The sequence below is a fragment of the Terrapene carolina genome, unplaced genomic scaffold (assembly GCF_002925995.2).
Source record: "Terrapene carolina triunguis isolate 2854851 unplaced genomic scaffold, T_m_triunguis-2.0 Scaffold130, whole genome shotgun sequence".
NCBI classification, from domain to species: domain Eukaryota; kingdom Metazoa; phylum Chordata; order Testudines; family Emydidae; genus Terrapene; species Terrapene triunguis.
The window spans coordinates 2,957,597-2,972,378 of record NW_020664481.1 but is presented as its reverse complement, the minus strand read 5'-3'; the positions used below and the strand labels follow the sequence as shown (position 1 = coordinate 2,972,378).

The 14,782-nt window shown below is 54.6% G+C and overlaps 1 protein-coding gene across 1 annotated transcript in view; it reads left to right on the top strand.

Moving 5' to 3' along the window:
- The window catches only part of RSPO4 (R-spondin 4), a 21,194-nt gene extending 10,517 nt beyond the window's left edge, over nt 1-10,677 (top strand). Inside the window, exons 2-5 of the mRNA XM_024200954.2 lie at nt 3,326-3,514; nt 3,991-4,134; nt 4,595-4,780; nt 10,598-10,677. Coding sequence (XP_024056722.1) covers nt 3,326-3,514; nt 3,991-4,134; nt 4,595-4,780; nt 10,598-10,677 — 599 coding nt within the window. The remainder of the gene's footprint in view (nt 1-3,325; nt 3,515-3,990; nt 4,135-4,594; nt 4,781-10,597) is intronic.
- Nucleotides 10,678-14,782: the final 4,105 nt, after the last annotated feature.

Here is a 14,782-nt window from a genome sequence, read left to right as displayed (position 1 = left end):
CTGGGGGTGGGGTTAGGGATGCCTGGGGGGCCAGGCCGGCCTGGGGGTGGGGTTAGGGGTGCCTGGGGGGCCAGGCTGGCCTGGGGGTGGGGTTAGGAGTGCCTGGGGGGGCCAGGCCCGCCCAGGGAGTTAGCAGGGGGCCTGGCGCCAGGTCTGCACTCACCAGCAGGAAGCATGCGTTGTATTTCTTTTTCTTGCTCGCCCGCCGCTGCCAGCGTCCTAGCGCCACTGGAACATGCCAGCGCCAGGCTGACCCCATCCATTGCCCTTCTGCCCCGGACCCCTCCCTTTTCTGGGAGCCCCCAGCACAGGGGGCCCCCTCGCCCCTAACACAGGTGCCATCCTGTGACTCTCCATCGTCCCTCGCCCCCCAGCACTGGTGTCCCCTCCCTACACCAGATTCCACCTGTATAAAAAATGATAAGGGGGGGGCCCCATACAGGTCCCGGGCCCTGCACCCCCCTAGGGACGGCCCTGGATGTAGTATTGGGCAATAAGACGATGCCTGGCTCTACCCTTTCCTTTGACATTTAACAGGCCTTGGCTAATTGTTTCAGGTCAGGGAATATTTTTAACCACTAACTGATCCTTGATTTAACATGCTTTAGGATATGTGCAACTGTTATTTAATTGGCTAAAGATGCCTCCCACATGTACTGCATTATGGGCACTAATTAGATAAAGTTATTCATTCACAGAGGGACAAATCTAGCAATCTTTGCGAAAACCCACAATTCAGCTAAGCACTTCAGCCTGTGCTTAAGTCCCTCTGAAGCCTCAAAGTTAAGCATGGGCTTAAATGGGTTGCCAAATTAGGGCCTGAGTCTGTACTTTACTTAAGCAGCACTCCTATCAACCCCAGAACTCACCGAACTCCATGGGAATTTGGCTGCCTATGGGCTAGGCAAGGACTGCGAGGTTTGGCCTGTGCTGTAAATTTCATTTCGTATTTATCACTCGTCTCTCCATGGAATGTCCTGGAAATCTTCCCCTTAGAGCCCTGCCTGGCATGTTTGCTGGGCCAGAATTTATGGAGCTTTACTCCTGCGGTACAGAGGTGGTCAGTAAAGTTCATAGTTAAGTAACTTGTGTGTCTCAGGCCTTTGATTTTACAGAGCAGCTGGTGACTGGTCACACGGAGCCACAGTTCCAAAGAGTTCTAACAACAGTCCAGGGCTGTCTGAAATGTCCCAGGGTTGATGCCAGTGGTTTTGTGGGTGTGTATATTTGTGTGTGACCCTTCAGCCCCGATGTGCATGTAAGTGAAGGATGAGACTGATCTCTATCTCAGCTCGCGAGGTTAGTTAATGTCTGTGTAGTGCTTTGAGATCCTTGGGTGAATGGTGTTCTGGAAAAGCCGATGTTATTGTAGTACCGGCCAATGAAAAACAAACAGGAATGTTGGACACAAAGGGAGGGCTGAGTGATGGTTGGTGAGTGATTCAGAGAAATCATTACAGGCAGACAGACGCCAGGAGCTAAGGAGAATGGAGCCCATCTCTTCTAGGACACTCGTTCAAATACCGATCGGTGAGATCCAAAAGTCATTCCCCATTTCTCAGCCTGTGTGAAACCAAAGGGTGTCCTAATTCCCGCCCGCCCACCCATCAGGACAGCAGACAGCCTCGACAGAGGCCAAGCCCTGGACGGAGACGGAGGCTGGGCACCTGTCCTGCTGTGGACGTGGTTCCCCGAGCAGCGGGCGGCTGGCTCTGCTGGGGCTGTGCCTGCCTGCGGATGGAGTATCACTGCAGGGGGCTGTGGGACTGACGCAGGCTCCAGGATGGAGGTTGGGTGAGGGAGGAGACTCAGGATTGGGGCAGGAGGTTGGGGTTCGGGGTGCAGGGTCCCAGCGGCGCTTACCGCGGCTCCCAGGAAGTGGCCGCCAGGTCCCTGGGGCCCCTAGGCGCATGGGAGCCAGTGAGACTCTGCGCGCTGCCCTCACGCCCGCAGGCACCGCCCCCGCAGCTCCCATTGGTCACGGTTCCCAGCCAATGGGAGCTGCTGAGCCGGCACTCAGGGTGCAGGCAAAGCACAGAGCCTCCCTGGCCACCCATGTGCCTAGGGGCTGCAAGGACCTGGCGGCCGCTTCCAGGAGCCGCATGGAGCGAGTGCAGGCAGGTAGCCTCCCTTAGCCCCGGGCCCCACTGTGCCGCCGACCGGACTTTTAACAGCCCAGTCGGTGGTGCCGACCGGAGCCACCAGGGTCCCTTTTCGGCCGGGCGTTCCGGACGCCTGGCAACCCTAGCGCCTGGGCGTGGCCTGCTTGGAGTGGCTGAGGAAAGGTTTGATCCCCTCACTGCCTGCTGCAGGGATTCTTGTACCTTCCTGTGATGCAGCTGGACGGGCCATGGCTGGTGACAGGCGACTGCTCTAGGTGGGCCTCTGCACTGACCCAGCCTGGTCATTTCTACACTTCCATCCAACACCCACAGGCGCCTTCCTTGGCTGCGGTGGGCCCTGGATCCGATCCAGACAGCGCCGCAGAAACGTAGGTGCGAGATCACAAGCTCGGGGCCAGGTGTTCTGCCGTATCAAGGTGAACATGGGAAGGAGCCCGTGAACACGTGGACTGTCCAGCTGAGTTTCTCTCAGGCTGGGGGCCTCTCTCCGGCCCTTGACGCGTCCCGATGTTCAGCTCCCGCTGGCAGCAGTCACATGGGACCCTCCCACTCCTCCTCCAACACTGCATGCTCCTGGCTAGCTTCAGGAGGAGTCCCTAGCCCCAGCGTGACACGTGGGGATCACTCAGTACTTAAGGTGCTTGCAAGAGCTCTCTGCTTTATTCTGTGTCCAGTTCCAACGGGCTGTGCCTAGAACAACCCCCCCAGAGCTCCACAGCACCCCACCTGGACTCTGTCTGGGAAGCTCGGCCCTTAAAGGCACAGCCCCTAATTCCACACCTCGCTAGCAGATGCTACGGGGATGAGCGGCAGTGGAGAGCCCCTCGGTTTCCAGCTAAGGGGGACGGTGGGGCTGGATGCTGAGTTTGGTGCCTTTTGGCTGAAGCGAGGGAGCAGGCTGCAGGGTTAGCCCAGACACTTCATTCAAACCAGCACCTAATCAGCCCTCCACCAGCCTATTAGTTAGCTCCACTCCCTCCTTCCCTGGCTTCTCCCCGGCATTCTCAAGCCTACGTTGCACACCAGCCATCCCTGCACTAGCTGGAGCAATGGTCAGCCCAGCCTTGGGAGCTGGGGATTATGCAGGACAAGAAAGCCTGGGGCAGTTTGTTCCTTCCTATTCCCCTTCACCCTGCTCCCGGCTCGCTCAATGCACCAGCTGATGGCAACAGCCTCTCTTCTCTGCCTTTCTTCTCTTGCAGCGAGCGCTGGCTTGTTTGAGAACTGCACGGGCTGCGTCATGTGCTCGGAGGATAACGGGTGCATTGCCTGCCAGCAGCGTCTCTTCCTGCTGATCTGGAGAGATGGAATCCGCCAGTACGGGGCGTGCGTCCACGCCTGCCCACCTGGCTACTTTGGGCTGCGAGGCCAAGAGGTCAACAGATGCACAAGTACGTAGCTCTCCTACCAGCTGCAGCGCTCCCCTGCCGTCCAGAGGGGGGCGCTCAGCTCCCTCTTGCTTTGCCCTCCCCCGCCATGCCCCACCTTATGACAAACAAGGCGCTGGCCTTTCGGAAAGGGAGAAGTCCGGATTTCTCCTCTTCGTTTCCCGCCTAAGAACGCTGCCCCTCCAGTCAGCTTTACATTGCATGGGGAGCAGGGCGGTCTAGTGGTTAGAGCAGCAGGCTGAGCGCTAGGACTCCTGGGATCTATTCCTTGCTCCGTCACTGCTCTGCTGTGTGACTGGGGTAAGCCACCTCACCTTTCTGTGTCACTAACATGGGGGTGGGATTTTTCAATGTTGCCAATGGGCTTTGAGATCCCCGGGGGACTAGAGGTGCCCTGCTCTGTCGTCCCTGTTGCCCTAACACTCCTCTTGCCAGCCGAGGGGCGGTTTCTCTGACTGGTGCCCTGTGCCTCCCTGCAGAGTGCAGGTCGCCGAGCTGCGAGAGCTGCTTCAGCAAAGATTTCTGCATGAAATGCAAAGAGAAGTTTTATTTGCACAAAGGGAAGTGTTTCAGCGCGTGCCCGCCGAACACCACGGCCCAGCCCAGCACCAGGGAGTGCCAGGGTAAGTCTCGGGTAATCGCTGCCCCTTCTCCCTTGGGACGCTTCTCCCTCTGCCCTTTCCCATCTGTGCTGATTCCTGAACAATCCCGCACGGGCCTGGGATCCCCCAGCACGAGATACAGGATTTCAGTCCAGAGCAACTCAGGTTCCAGGCCTGATGCAAAACCCACTGAAATCAAAGGCAAGGCTCCTATGGGCTTCAGTGAGCTTTGGTTCTGGATTAAAGGGGAAGGGCATGTTTTCCCACAGCCTCAGGCTGCAGTCTCTACAAGTCCATCCACAGCGTTTCTTATCCAAGCTCTGGCCCTGCCCTCAAGCTGTGCTCGCACGCATCTGGCTGCCTGGGGTTTTGTGCACATAAATCTGAAATTCTGAGCATGCGAAAACTTGGCCGTGCAAAGTGTGTCTGCAGGAGGCAGAAAGGCCACTGTTGCGTCACTGCTCTTTCCTGCCCCTGCCAGAGATGTGTGAGATGGGACCCTGGAGCGAATGGAGCCCCTGCAGCAACGAGGGGAGAACATGCGGCTGCAAGTGGGGATCGAAGACCAGGACGCGCGAAGTCGTCAGGAGCACCAAAGAGGAGGTGCTGACCTGCCCGGCCCTGCTGGAATCCAGGAAGTGCAGAATGAGGAAGCATTGCCCTGGAGGTGAGGAATGGGGTGTGGAAGGAGATGATGCCCAAGCAGGCTGGCCAAGGAGACTGGATTTAGTCCTTATATTTAGAGCCATTGGGGGGAAATTCAAACCTTGTTTATGTCCCTAAACAACCAAAGAGAAGGGTGCTGAGTTAATATGATTTCCCCATAGCAGCACACCTGTCGTGACCGGGAAGCCTTGATCACATCTTGGAAATCAGCCCAGGCCCATGTCCATAATCCATCTGGCTATGAAGAAAATTGCGCTCACACAAGCATCCCCATGAGTGAAGCAATTCTGGAGCTGGCCCTGCAATCCAGAATCCTTTACACTCCCATTTCCTGGGGGGTTGCTCTGTCAGTCTAGCCCACCGCTATGCTGTGAACACCTGGCTGTGGCTCGAAGGTCAAGCAGAGAGAGCCAGGAAGTGTCTATAACCGATCAGACTTCGCACAGGGAGGCTGGGGTAGAACCAGGAACTGAGTGCACAGCCCGCTGCGGCGAGCTGCCGAGCCTAGGCCAGCAGCTGCGGGCGCATGCTAGCTGTGCTAAAAATAGATGTGCAGCCATACCCTTTGTCCTCAGGCCTATGCCAGAGCCACAAGGCCTTCCTCTCCCACGATCCGGGAGGAGGCCAAACCAGAGGCAGGGAGCAGCCACTTGCTCTGTTTAGCCACTTGTAAAGCTCAAGGGTGGCGTTCAGGGTGTTTTGTTAAACATCAGAACAAAGACAACGGAGTTACAAAGTGCTGAGCACGCCAACTGGCTCACTTGTGGGTGTGTGGCTTAAGGCACTAATCCATACGGGTCGGACTGTGCCTGCATGGCTAGAGGCTGGAGCCTGACAAATGAGCCCCTGGCTTCTAGGCCAGACTCCACTACTGCCTCACGTGACTCTGCTGTCTGCCTCAGTTTCTCCATCTGCCAAATACCTGGCTCAGAGAGGTGGAGTGAGACATCACTGTTTTGAGGTCCTTGGATAAAAGGCTCTAGAGAGCTGCAGAGTATTATACACATGCATATTTGCTAAATTAACATTGAGTATTCGAAAGGTGATTTCTGATCCGTGGCTTGCAAAATGACCCCGCCAGGAGAATTGACCCAAGGAGGTTTTGGCTAAATTGGGTTTTACCGCTCTAATGTTCCCTTGACAGGCCATGAAATCCATCCTGCGCCCTAATTCCAAACTTATCCAGTCCCATTATCCAAACTGGGGAGTCTCCAGCTTCAAGGATAGCCTGCTTCTGAAACATAGACCCTTCTCTTGCCACCATCAACCTGTATCCAGCCATCGCCACTTCCGAGTTTCCCAGACAAGTGCAAGGGGTTCTCTGCTTAGGAATCAAATCTAAAATCCGTGCTGTGGATCTTTGGGCCCAGTAGAAACCAGAAGGTAGCTGAGCTCATTCTTGGATGTGATTGGCCGGGCTGTGAGTGTTCTTAATAACTGGCTTGTAAGGAGTCCTGGTCTGTCGCCCTTGGAATGAGATCCCAGTTCCTGGCCCCAGCGTTTGAGTGATTTACGGCTCTGAGCTGGGGCTCGCTGAGCGAAGAGCACATTGCTTCAAGTTACAAAAGCCAAAGGGGGGAGACAGCAAACGAACCATCAATCGATTGATCGATAGCGCGTAAAAGACGTGGGGAAAGAATGCAAGGAAAGGGGGGAAAGAAAGGGAGATAGGAGTGATAGAGTGGGGAAAGGAGGACTGAAGGGCTGAAGTAAATAGAGATCTGGAGGCTGAGCATAGAGAAATTCTTCCTCCTCCTCCTCCTCCTTCTTGGCCCTTTCAGCTTGTATTAGGATAATAAGTCACAAATATTTTCCGCTAATAATGATGCCTATGAGCAGCGATCTTCCGCTGGCTCATCATTCCGGATAACTCAGAGCATTGGGGAGCCTAATGGGAGCCAGGTGGCATGAATTTAGGGGAAATGTTGCTTTCTCCTCCTTCTCCTCCTCACCCAAGCTCTGAAAACTGGTGACAACTGGGTGCCCCGGCTCCTGTAAGCACTGCTCCTGAAGCTGGATGTTCCACTGGCACTGAGCCAAGCTGATGTGTGTGTGTGTGTGTGTCTCTTGTGTTGTGTTGTGTTGTGTGTCTTGCTTTGGCTGCTCCTCCCTGCCGCGTGCGCAATCGCATGTTTATTAGTCACTGACCTTTCAAAACAATGTGCTGCTCCATAACAACAAACCCCTCCGTCTCCTACTGTGCCGAATAACAGATCCAGGCAGGACAATCCATATGTTGGCTTGGAGGGAGCCTCTGTCAACAATCTTGACTCGGCCCTGGGCCTCCTTGCCACCATCCGTAGAGTGTTGGCACACAAGATCCCGGGGGCTGTGATGCTGAAGAGGATCCTTGATGGGTCATCGTAGCTGTTGCTTCAGAGCCACCACGTCAGGCATGTTCCCAAGGCCTCCCCCAGTCTCTGTTGTAGAAAGGCGTCTGGCCTCAGGGCTTAACGTGGACCCAAAAGAGGACAGAATAACTAGGGCCCTCCCCGACTCCGGGGCAAGAGGCAAGGGCTAGTGAAAGGAATGAGATGTTGCGGCGGCATCAAATACCTCGGGTGACTTCTCTCCACTTCGCGGGAGGAGCAGCCTTCCCATCCGAGCCACCGATGAGTCAAAGTTTCCTTTGATGGCTCAGTGTATCCCCCCGTGGATCACAAAGCATAGAGCTGGAGCAGCCCTTTGACGCTACCAGAGCAGAGCCGGGGGAGTTTTAAAGGCGAGGGCTCCTTTCAAACTGGAGCATCAGATCTTTCCAAGGCCGTCAGTGAATCTGATTTACAGACGCTGTTGGGGGGAAGCTAGGAAAGGCTTTAGCTTGTTGTCCTCCTGGGCCTTGACAGCTCAAGGTGACATCATCGGCTGGATTCCACCCTGGGAACTGACATGAAACAAAACGGAGAGTATAGGCCGTGACCAACGCTGCCGGAACGCTGCCGGGGTAAGACGGAGAAGGGGAAAAGAAAACAGACACCCAGCAAGGAAAGCAGATGTAGGGAGAGGAAAGGCAGAGAGTTGGGAACAATCCTGCGCAGTCCCTGGATCAGAAACCCCATGGGAACAAACTTCCAAGCAATGGGTCCGTCTCGTCAAAGCTCCAGACGCAGTCACAAGCTCACACCTTGGTTCAGAGAGTGAACTCATCCTGGACACTGGGCCTCCAGCCCACCAAATTCCAGCTCTGGGGGGTATTCCAGCAGTGCATAGGCCCCTAGCTAGTTTTCTGCCCAGAGGCGAAGGTGAGCCAGACAGAGGAAGAAAGGTACATGTCTGAAGAGACCAGCCAGGAGGTTTGTGTGTGTGTCACCGCCCGTGCCTTCTGTGGCCATCTCTTTAGATCCCTGCACACCAAGCAGTGTGGCTTTGATTGGCACAGCCGAGGTGCTGCGGGAGCTTCCCCTCCCCGGCCTGTGCAAGCCACGCAGAGGCCGAGGCTAGTGCTGTGACCAAGGGCTGTGTCATTCCTGAGGTGGCGCTGTTCTCTCTGAATTAGTGGTGCACGGTGGGGCTCGGAGATGCTGGGCACCCTTCAGATGAAGCCTAAAACTTGGCACCTGACCACTGGTGCCTATAAAAATTCTGTGACCCCTTTGCAAGATCAGGGGTGTCAACCCTGGTGTCGTGACCAAATTCCCAAGGGGCATTTCCACTTCACCTTCTGAACCCCTTCCCGCTGCGACTGAACGCAGTGTTCTTCACTTCCTGTCCTAAACTGTCCTGCGACATGGCTGTTAAATCCCAGACAGGCAGGGCTGACAAGAGGGGAGGAAAGGGGGGACAAGGGTACTAGGGTCCCCCCAAAACCTCGGTACCTGGGGTGAAATGGGAGAGGTTGGACCCCAGCCAACATGATGTGTTGGGGCCCCAAATTTCTCTCAATGGGCCTGTAGAGGTCGCTGCTTCTGTGTGATCAATGAATGGGCCCCCAGGGATAGTTTTTATATATAGGCTTGTGGAGTTTGAAAAAGGCTTTACAATGACAGGAGATACATAGGGGCTTGATCCAAAGCCCATTGAAATCAATGGGAATCTTCCCTGTTCTTCTGGTTCAGGCCCCAGGTAGACTGTCCTCTCCAGGAATGTGTGGGATTGTTCTGGGTGAACATGCATTTGTGTGTGTAGAAACCTGTATTGTTTAGGGGGCTTTGACGATTCCCCTCTGGTGTGAACTTCCCCTTCGTGGCGCACGCCAGCAGAGACAGGAGCTACTGCTGGGGCGGACAATCCGGGAGCCAACTCGCTCGGGGCTTGGCCGCGTGGCTGGTACCACAAATGAGAAGAAAAATGCAGAACGAATCTTCTGCTACATGGGAAGCCCCGGCAGCCGGGCTCCTCGCAGCAGAGTGGAGCTGGGAGCAGCTGCGGCGAGGAGGAGCACCAAGCAAACTCTTCTCATGTGTTCCCAATCGCCCCGGGGTGCGTGTCAGATGCTTTCACCGTCAGCGAAAGTTCCAGGGATGTGAGGAATCTGACAGGACGCCAGGGTCCTCCTGGCGTTTTATGTTTCTCCTCTTTAATATCCCTCCCTCCAGCTTTCCCATGTTCCTCTTTCCAGCCCCCATTGACCCTGGGTCTACACGGCAGGGGTGGGGAAAGGGCTCTTTTCCCTACTACGCTGGGGACTGTTGCACAGACCCCCCTCCACAGGCTGTCTGAGAGGGACACACCCTCCTCTCCAGGCCCAGGACGGAGCCTGGTTTGATCCCCTTCTCTCCCAGCACGGGGGAAATCCGCCGGAGCAGGGACAACAGCACATTGGCACGGAGGCTTGCTGGGCAGAGCTGAGAGGAATGTTTGACCCTGATCCAAAGCCCGCTGAAGCTGCTGGGCGTCTAGCCACCGACTCCAGTGGGCTTTGGGTCAGGGGGGGTCTCTCTCCGTTAACCACACAGCCCCAGTCTGCTCCTGAGTGCCCAGCCCCCTGCTAGAAAGAGGGTGGGGGTCTCCATTGTGCTGCTCTCATGTTCCTCTCTATGGCAGAGATGGGTCCGAAGGGAGCCCCCCCATTCCCAACACAGAAAGGCTGGGGTGCCTGAATCCCAGAGGCAGTGCCCAAATCCCAGAGGTGGGCCCATCTCTGCTTTTATGCATCCGCTGCCCTCCCCCTTTTGTCTTTTTGCTTTTTCTTCCCCCTACCCCGGACGCCCGAGAAACAGCCCTGGCATGAGCTGGGGGTTCTGGGGCCACCTTTGGCTCCTTTCTACCTCCTGGCCAGTCTGCTCTGCTGGGGGAACCCCTCTGACTTCCCTGAGGCTTTTGGCCCAAAGAGCCTGGGTAGGAACTTTGCCCGCCAAGCTACTGCTCTTTGGGCTGAATGTGACGCTGCAGCCTGTGCATACCCTGGCTATAAAGTAAGGGAGGGGGGTTGCGTGGTCAGAACTGCAGCCCAAGGGGCACATCCTGTCCCCATTGAACTGAATGGGAACTCAAGGGTTCACCAGGTGGGGGATGGGATCTATCCTCCTATTGTACAGATGGGAACCGAGGCTCAGAGAGATTAAATGATCTGCCTACGGTCACCCAGGGAGTGTGGGACAGAGCAGGGGTTTGAACCTAGGTCTCCTGAGTTCCAGCTCAGGCCATGCTTTGTTAGCTCAGTATAACACCCCTGGGAGGTCAATAGTATTATCCCCACTTCACAGATGGGGAAACTGAGGTCTAAACAGAGCGATTAAATAATGACCCCCAGGGCACAAAGCAAGTCAGTGTCAGACTTGGGAGGAGAACCCAGGAGTCCTGCTGGGCTGGATGGAGGGGTGGGGCTCCCAAGCGTTCCCGGCTCCCAAGCCAACGAGCGATCCTTTCTGTGTTTCAGAGAAGCCCGGAACCATCAAGAAAACGAAAAGGGAAAAGAAACAAAAGAAGCAGAAGGCAGATTCGCTGGCATGCACCTAACCAGCATCCTCACAGGTGGGACTCTGGGAGGCAGCACTGGGGGCGGCCCCATGGGAGCGCCGTGGGGCACAAAGGAGGTCTTCACCCTGAGGTCTCAGCAACATTTCCTTCTCCACATTTGGTTTTCCACCTTTTCCAGTCAGAGAATATTGCACAATTCCCCCCCACCACCCCACACACACACATCCCTACATGCTTCTTTGGAGGCCATTTACGGCCTGTGAAACATTTCCTCTTGCAGCCCGAGTGCGAAAGCAAAGCTCTGTTTTCTCCCCTACCCCTGATGCACCCTCACAGTTCGGCTCCTTCTCCGGTGCAACCAGAGCCAGCTGCCTTAGGGAGCCAGGTGACAGCGAGCGAGAAAATGCCGCTGGCTGGGCCGTGGTGGGTTTGCACCCCTGGCTCAGCTACCTGCCCAGTAAGAAGAGTTACAGAACAGCGCTGAGCGTGGCCTGCACTGCCAGGGGGAAGAGGAGCTTCGAGTCCGGCACGGGACGGCCTCCTCCTCCTCCTCCTCCTTTACAGATGGGGAATGTCTTGAGAGCAAAGGGGCAAGTTATCCCGCGCGGCGCCATCACCCAGCACGGCTATGCTGCAAAAAATGGCCAGCAGGACATTCAACGGACCCGGGGCCTTCACCAGCTCTTCTGGAGTTGACTGGTGGGAGGTTCCCCTTTCCCTGGCAGGCTCGTCCCCTGCCTCCAGACTGGATTTCTGTGGCGGGTTTCCCCACCCACCCAATGGAACCGGAGCAGAATGCCGGCAATGGACCGCGCTGTAACCAGGAGGTGGGGAGCGGCCTCTCTTGGAGAGCCCCATCGTTGCTACGTTACAGCACAGCTGGCCATGCCTCCAACTCCCACCCAGCACCTTCAGCCCAATTACGTGGGCGCGCAGCGGTCTGAACGGCCCCCGTGCCAAGCCTCCCAGCCTTTCCCCTCCAACTCTTTCCATGCCCGCTGCTCCCACAGACCCCTGCTCGGGGGTGAGTGGGGGGCGGAGGCTTACGCAGAGCGCTGGTTCTCTCCTGGGGCCAGCTGTCTATCTAGACTGTGTGAGAAATGAAAGCGTCCGCGGGGGAGAGCCGAGTGACTGAAAAATGGGGACATTCCCCGGGCAGGAAATCTTAGAATTGCACCGGGCCCTGGCCACGCTCCATCTTCCTCCCCAGGGCTGTGATCCTGCCAGGTGGCGAGTGCCCTCAGCTGCCCTGGCACTCGGCACAGGATCGGACCAGACTCCAAATACAGAGCCCCAGCATCCAATCCCGCAGGCCTTACTCAGGTACCACTCCCATTGCCTGCATAAGGGCTGGGGGATTTCCTCCCCCAGACAAACCGGGGCAATAGAAGAATCCTGCTCCCCTGCAACAGCCCGAACTGTCCCTCGTTTTTACTGGACTGAGAGTCTGGAGAGTTGAAATTCTGTCAGTAAATCTCTTGTCCTATTACCATGCGGGACTAGGAGGCAAGCCTGAGCGACCACCAGAGATAAAAGAACTTCCTCATGAGCTTCCCAGTCCACCGCCTCCGGAGAGTTTATCCAAGTGCCCGAGAAGGAGCTGAGCTTCTGGATCCTTCACTGCACCAAAGGCAAACTCTGCCCCTTTAGTGGCCAGGCCAGCCCTCGCCCAGGACACGCCCCGTGGGGATCTGGGGACCCTGTCGTGTTGGTGTGCAGAAGGGGTTAGACAGTATCTGCAAATTCCTCAAATATGTGTGTCACTCTCACAGAGATTTGTGGCGTTACAAAACCCAAACAAGACAAGCTGGGGGGAATAGCTCAGTGGTTTGAGCATTGGCCTGCTAAACCCGGGGTTGTGAGTTCAGTCCTTGAGGGGGCCACTTAGGGATCTGGGGCAAAATCAGTACTTGGTCCTCCTAGTGAAGGCAGGGTCCCTTCCAGTTCTAGGAGATAGGTATATCTCCATATTTAAAGAAAAGGCAGCTCTCACTTTCTAGTGCCAGACCTCCGTGCACCCTCTCTCAACAAAGAGCTCAGGATGTTTCAAAGCAGGCTTTCCTGAGTCCTGCCCATCAGTACCAGATTAAGATCTGTTAGGGCAGATCTATGGTGGGAAGAGGACATTACATGGGGGAACATTATAGCATTTCAGCTAAGAAAGAATTGCAAGTGTGAAAAATCAGGATGGGAGTGGCGGGTAATTGGCTCATATATAAGACATAGCCCCGAATATCAAGACTGGGACATCTGGTCACCCTAAGTCCCCTCACCCTAAACTTCTAGCAGCATCAGATGCCTTCTAGCATTCTAACTCAGTTCTGTGATTCTGGCAAATTAGGTTTTATTGTCTACATAAATAAATATATATTATATATATATGAACTATAGAAATTTATTTCTAGAAAATCAGTGTATTTAAAATGTCTCTCACTATATATATATATATATTTTCTTATGCTAGTTTAAAATAAGAATTTTGGTTTTAAATAAAAGTATTGTACATAGCAATTTGTGGTTCAAACGTTGAGGATGATGGGGTTGTAATAGCCATGCGTTTAGGGCACTGGCAACACGTTGCTAGTTTTTTGTCATACAAAAGGTTAGCTAAACAGTGCCAACCCTTTCCTATAGGGAGTGCCTCGTGTGTCAGTTTTACTAGTGACCACGCGGTGTCGCTGTCAAGTAAGGAATGGCTAATACTATTTCCTGCTTACTTATAAATAAATATAGATATTCTTGAGATTTAACAGTTACCGTCCCACGAGGAAGCAACATTCAAAGGCATCAAGGAGTCTAATAACTTGGGGTTATGTATCACCCTGCATTGCATCCGAAAGGGCAGCTGGTGGGTTTGTTTACTAGTAAATAAATATATTAAACCCTCCAGCGTGTGCGTCGTGTCTTTGCTCACTGACACCCATCAGGACTTTGAGACTCCATTTTTATATTGCAGGTGGTTTGCTTCACATCGCGGGTGCATGCACCCCATTCCCTACGGGGGCAGTGGGGCCAAGGGCAGTGGGCTGAGCAGAGATAGGGGTCCACTCCTGGCTCTGCCACTAATTTGCTTGGCCAAATTATGCACAGTATCCCAACCCCAAACAAGCAAAAATCATGAGAGTGGCTTCAAAAATCAGGATTTTTTTTTAATATACATTTTGAATCCTTTTCATTTGGCTTCTGGATTTTCAGCCTTAAATCTCAGGCCTTTCTCTGCAGCCACAAGGGCTAGACACTTCAAAAAGGAAGGAAAAGCAAGCCGAGGGCCACACATAGCCACCTGATTCTAGGAGTTGGGGTTTGAAGAAAAACAACAAATACAGTTTTCCAAGGGCCGCGGTGGATTCTCCATCGCCAGCAATTGTTCAGTCTAGCTTGGGTGTTTGTCAAAGAGATCTGCTCTGGGCATGTGTTCAGGGCAGGCCCCTGGTCTGTGTTGTACAGAAGGTCAGACTCGATGATCACAGTGGTCCCCTTTGGCCTGGGAATCGACACGTCGATGGCGGGACTTGCAATAAAATCACGAGAACTGGCAGCAGGGTGTTTAACTGAGACACGATGGTCCTATGTAAAATCCTATGAGATCATTGGATGAAAAGGTCAATATAAATGCGTCGTCCTATAAGAATAGTGAATATTTACATTGAGGTAGAGCCCAGGTTGGGGCCCTAATGTGCTAGGTGCTGTACAAACGTAGTCAACGCCAGCCCCAAAGCACTTACTATCAACAAGTCAAGACAGACAAGGGGCAGAGGGCGGGATGGAATGACGGCTGGCTAACAGAAACAATCAGCTATTGTAACCCAGGCCAGCTGTGCGCACAAGTCTTCATTCGGAGTCAATTGATGGCGGGAAGGCTCACTACTGTAGTTATGACGACGATTGCAGCTCTTGTGAGGGGAAGAGACCAGAGTATCTGAGCAGTTCTGAAACTCCACCGTCAGGCCTGCCTGCAGAGAGAGGGATAGCCGGAGATGCAAGCTCCCGCCCCAAGCGCTAACCCCAGCAGCCAGTGCGGCTACAGGAACCCCTGGGAGGAAAGGGCCGTGCGTAGCTGTGGGATCCCCCACCCACGTTGCTAGCCCCACATTTGCAGAAAGACACTAGACCCCTTTCAGGAGCAGCTGGGAAGCTCTGCCAT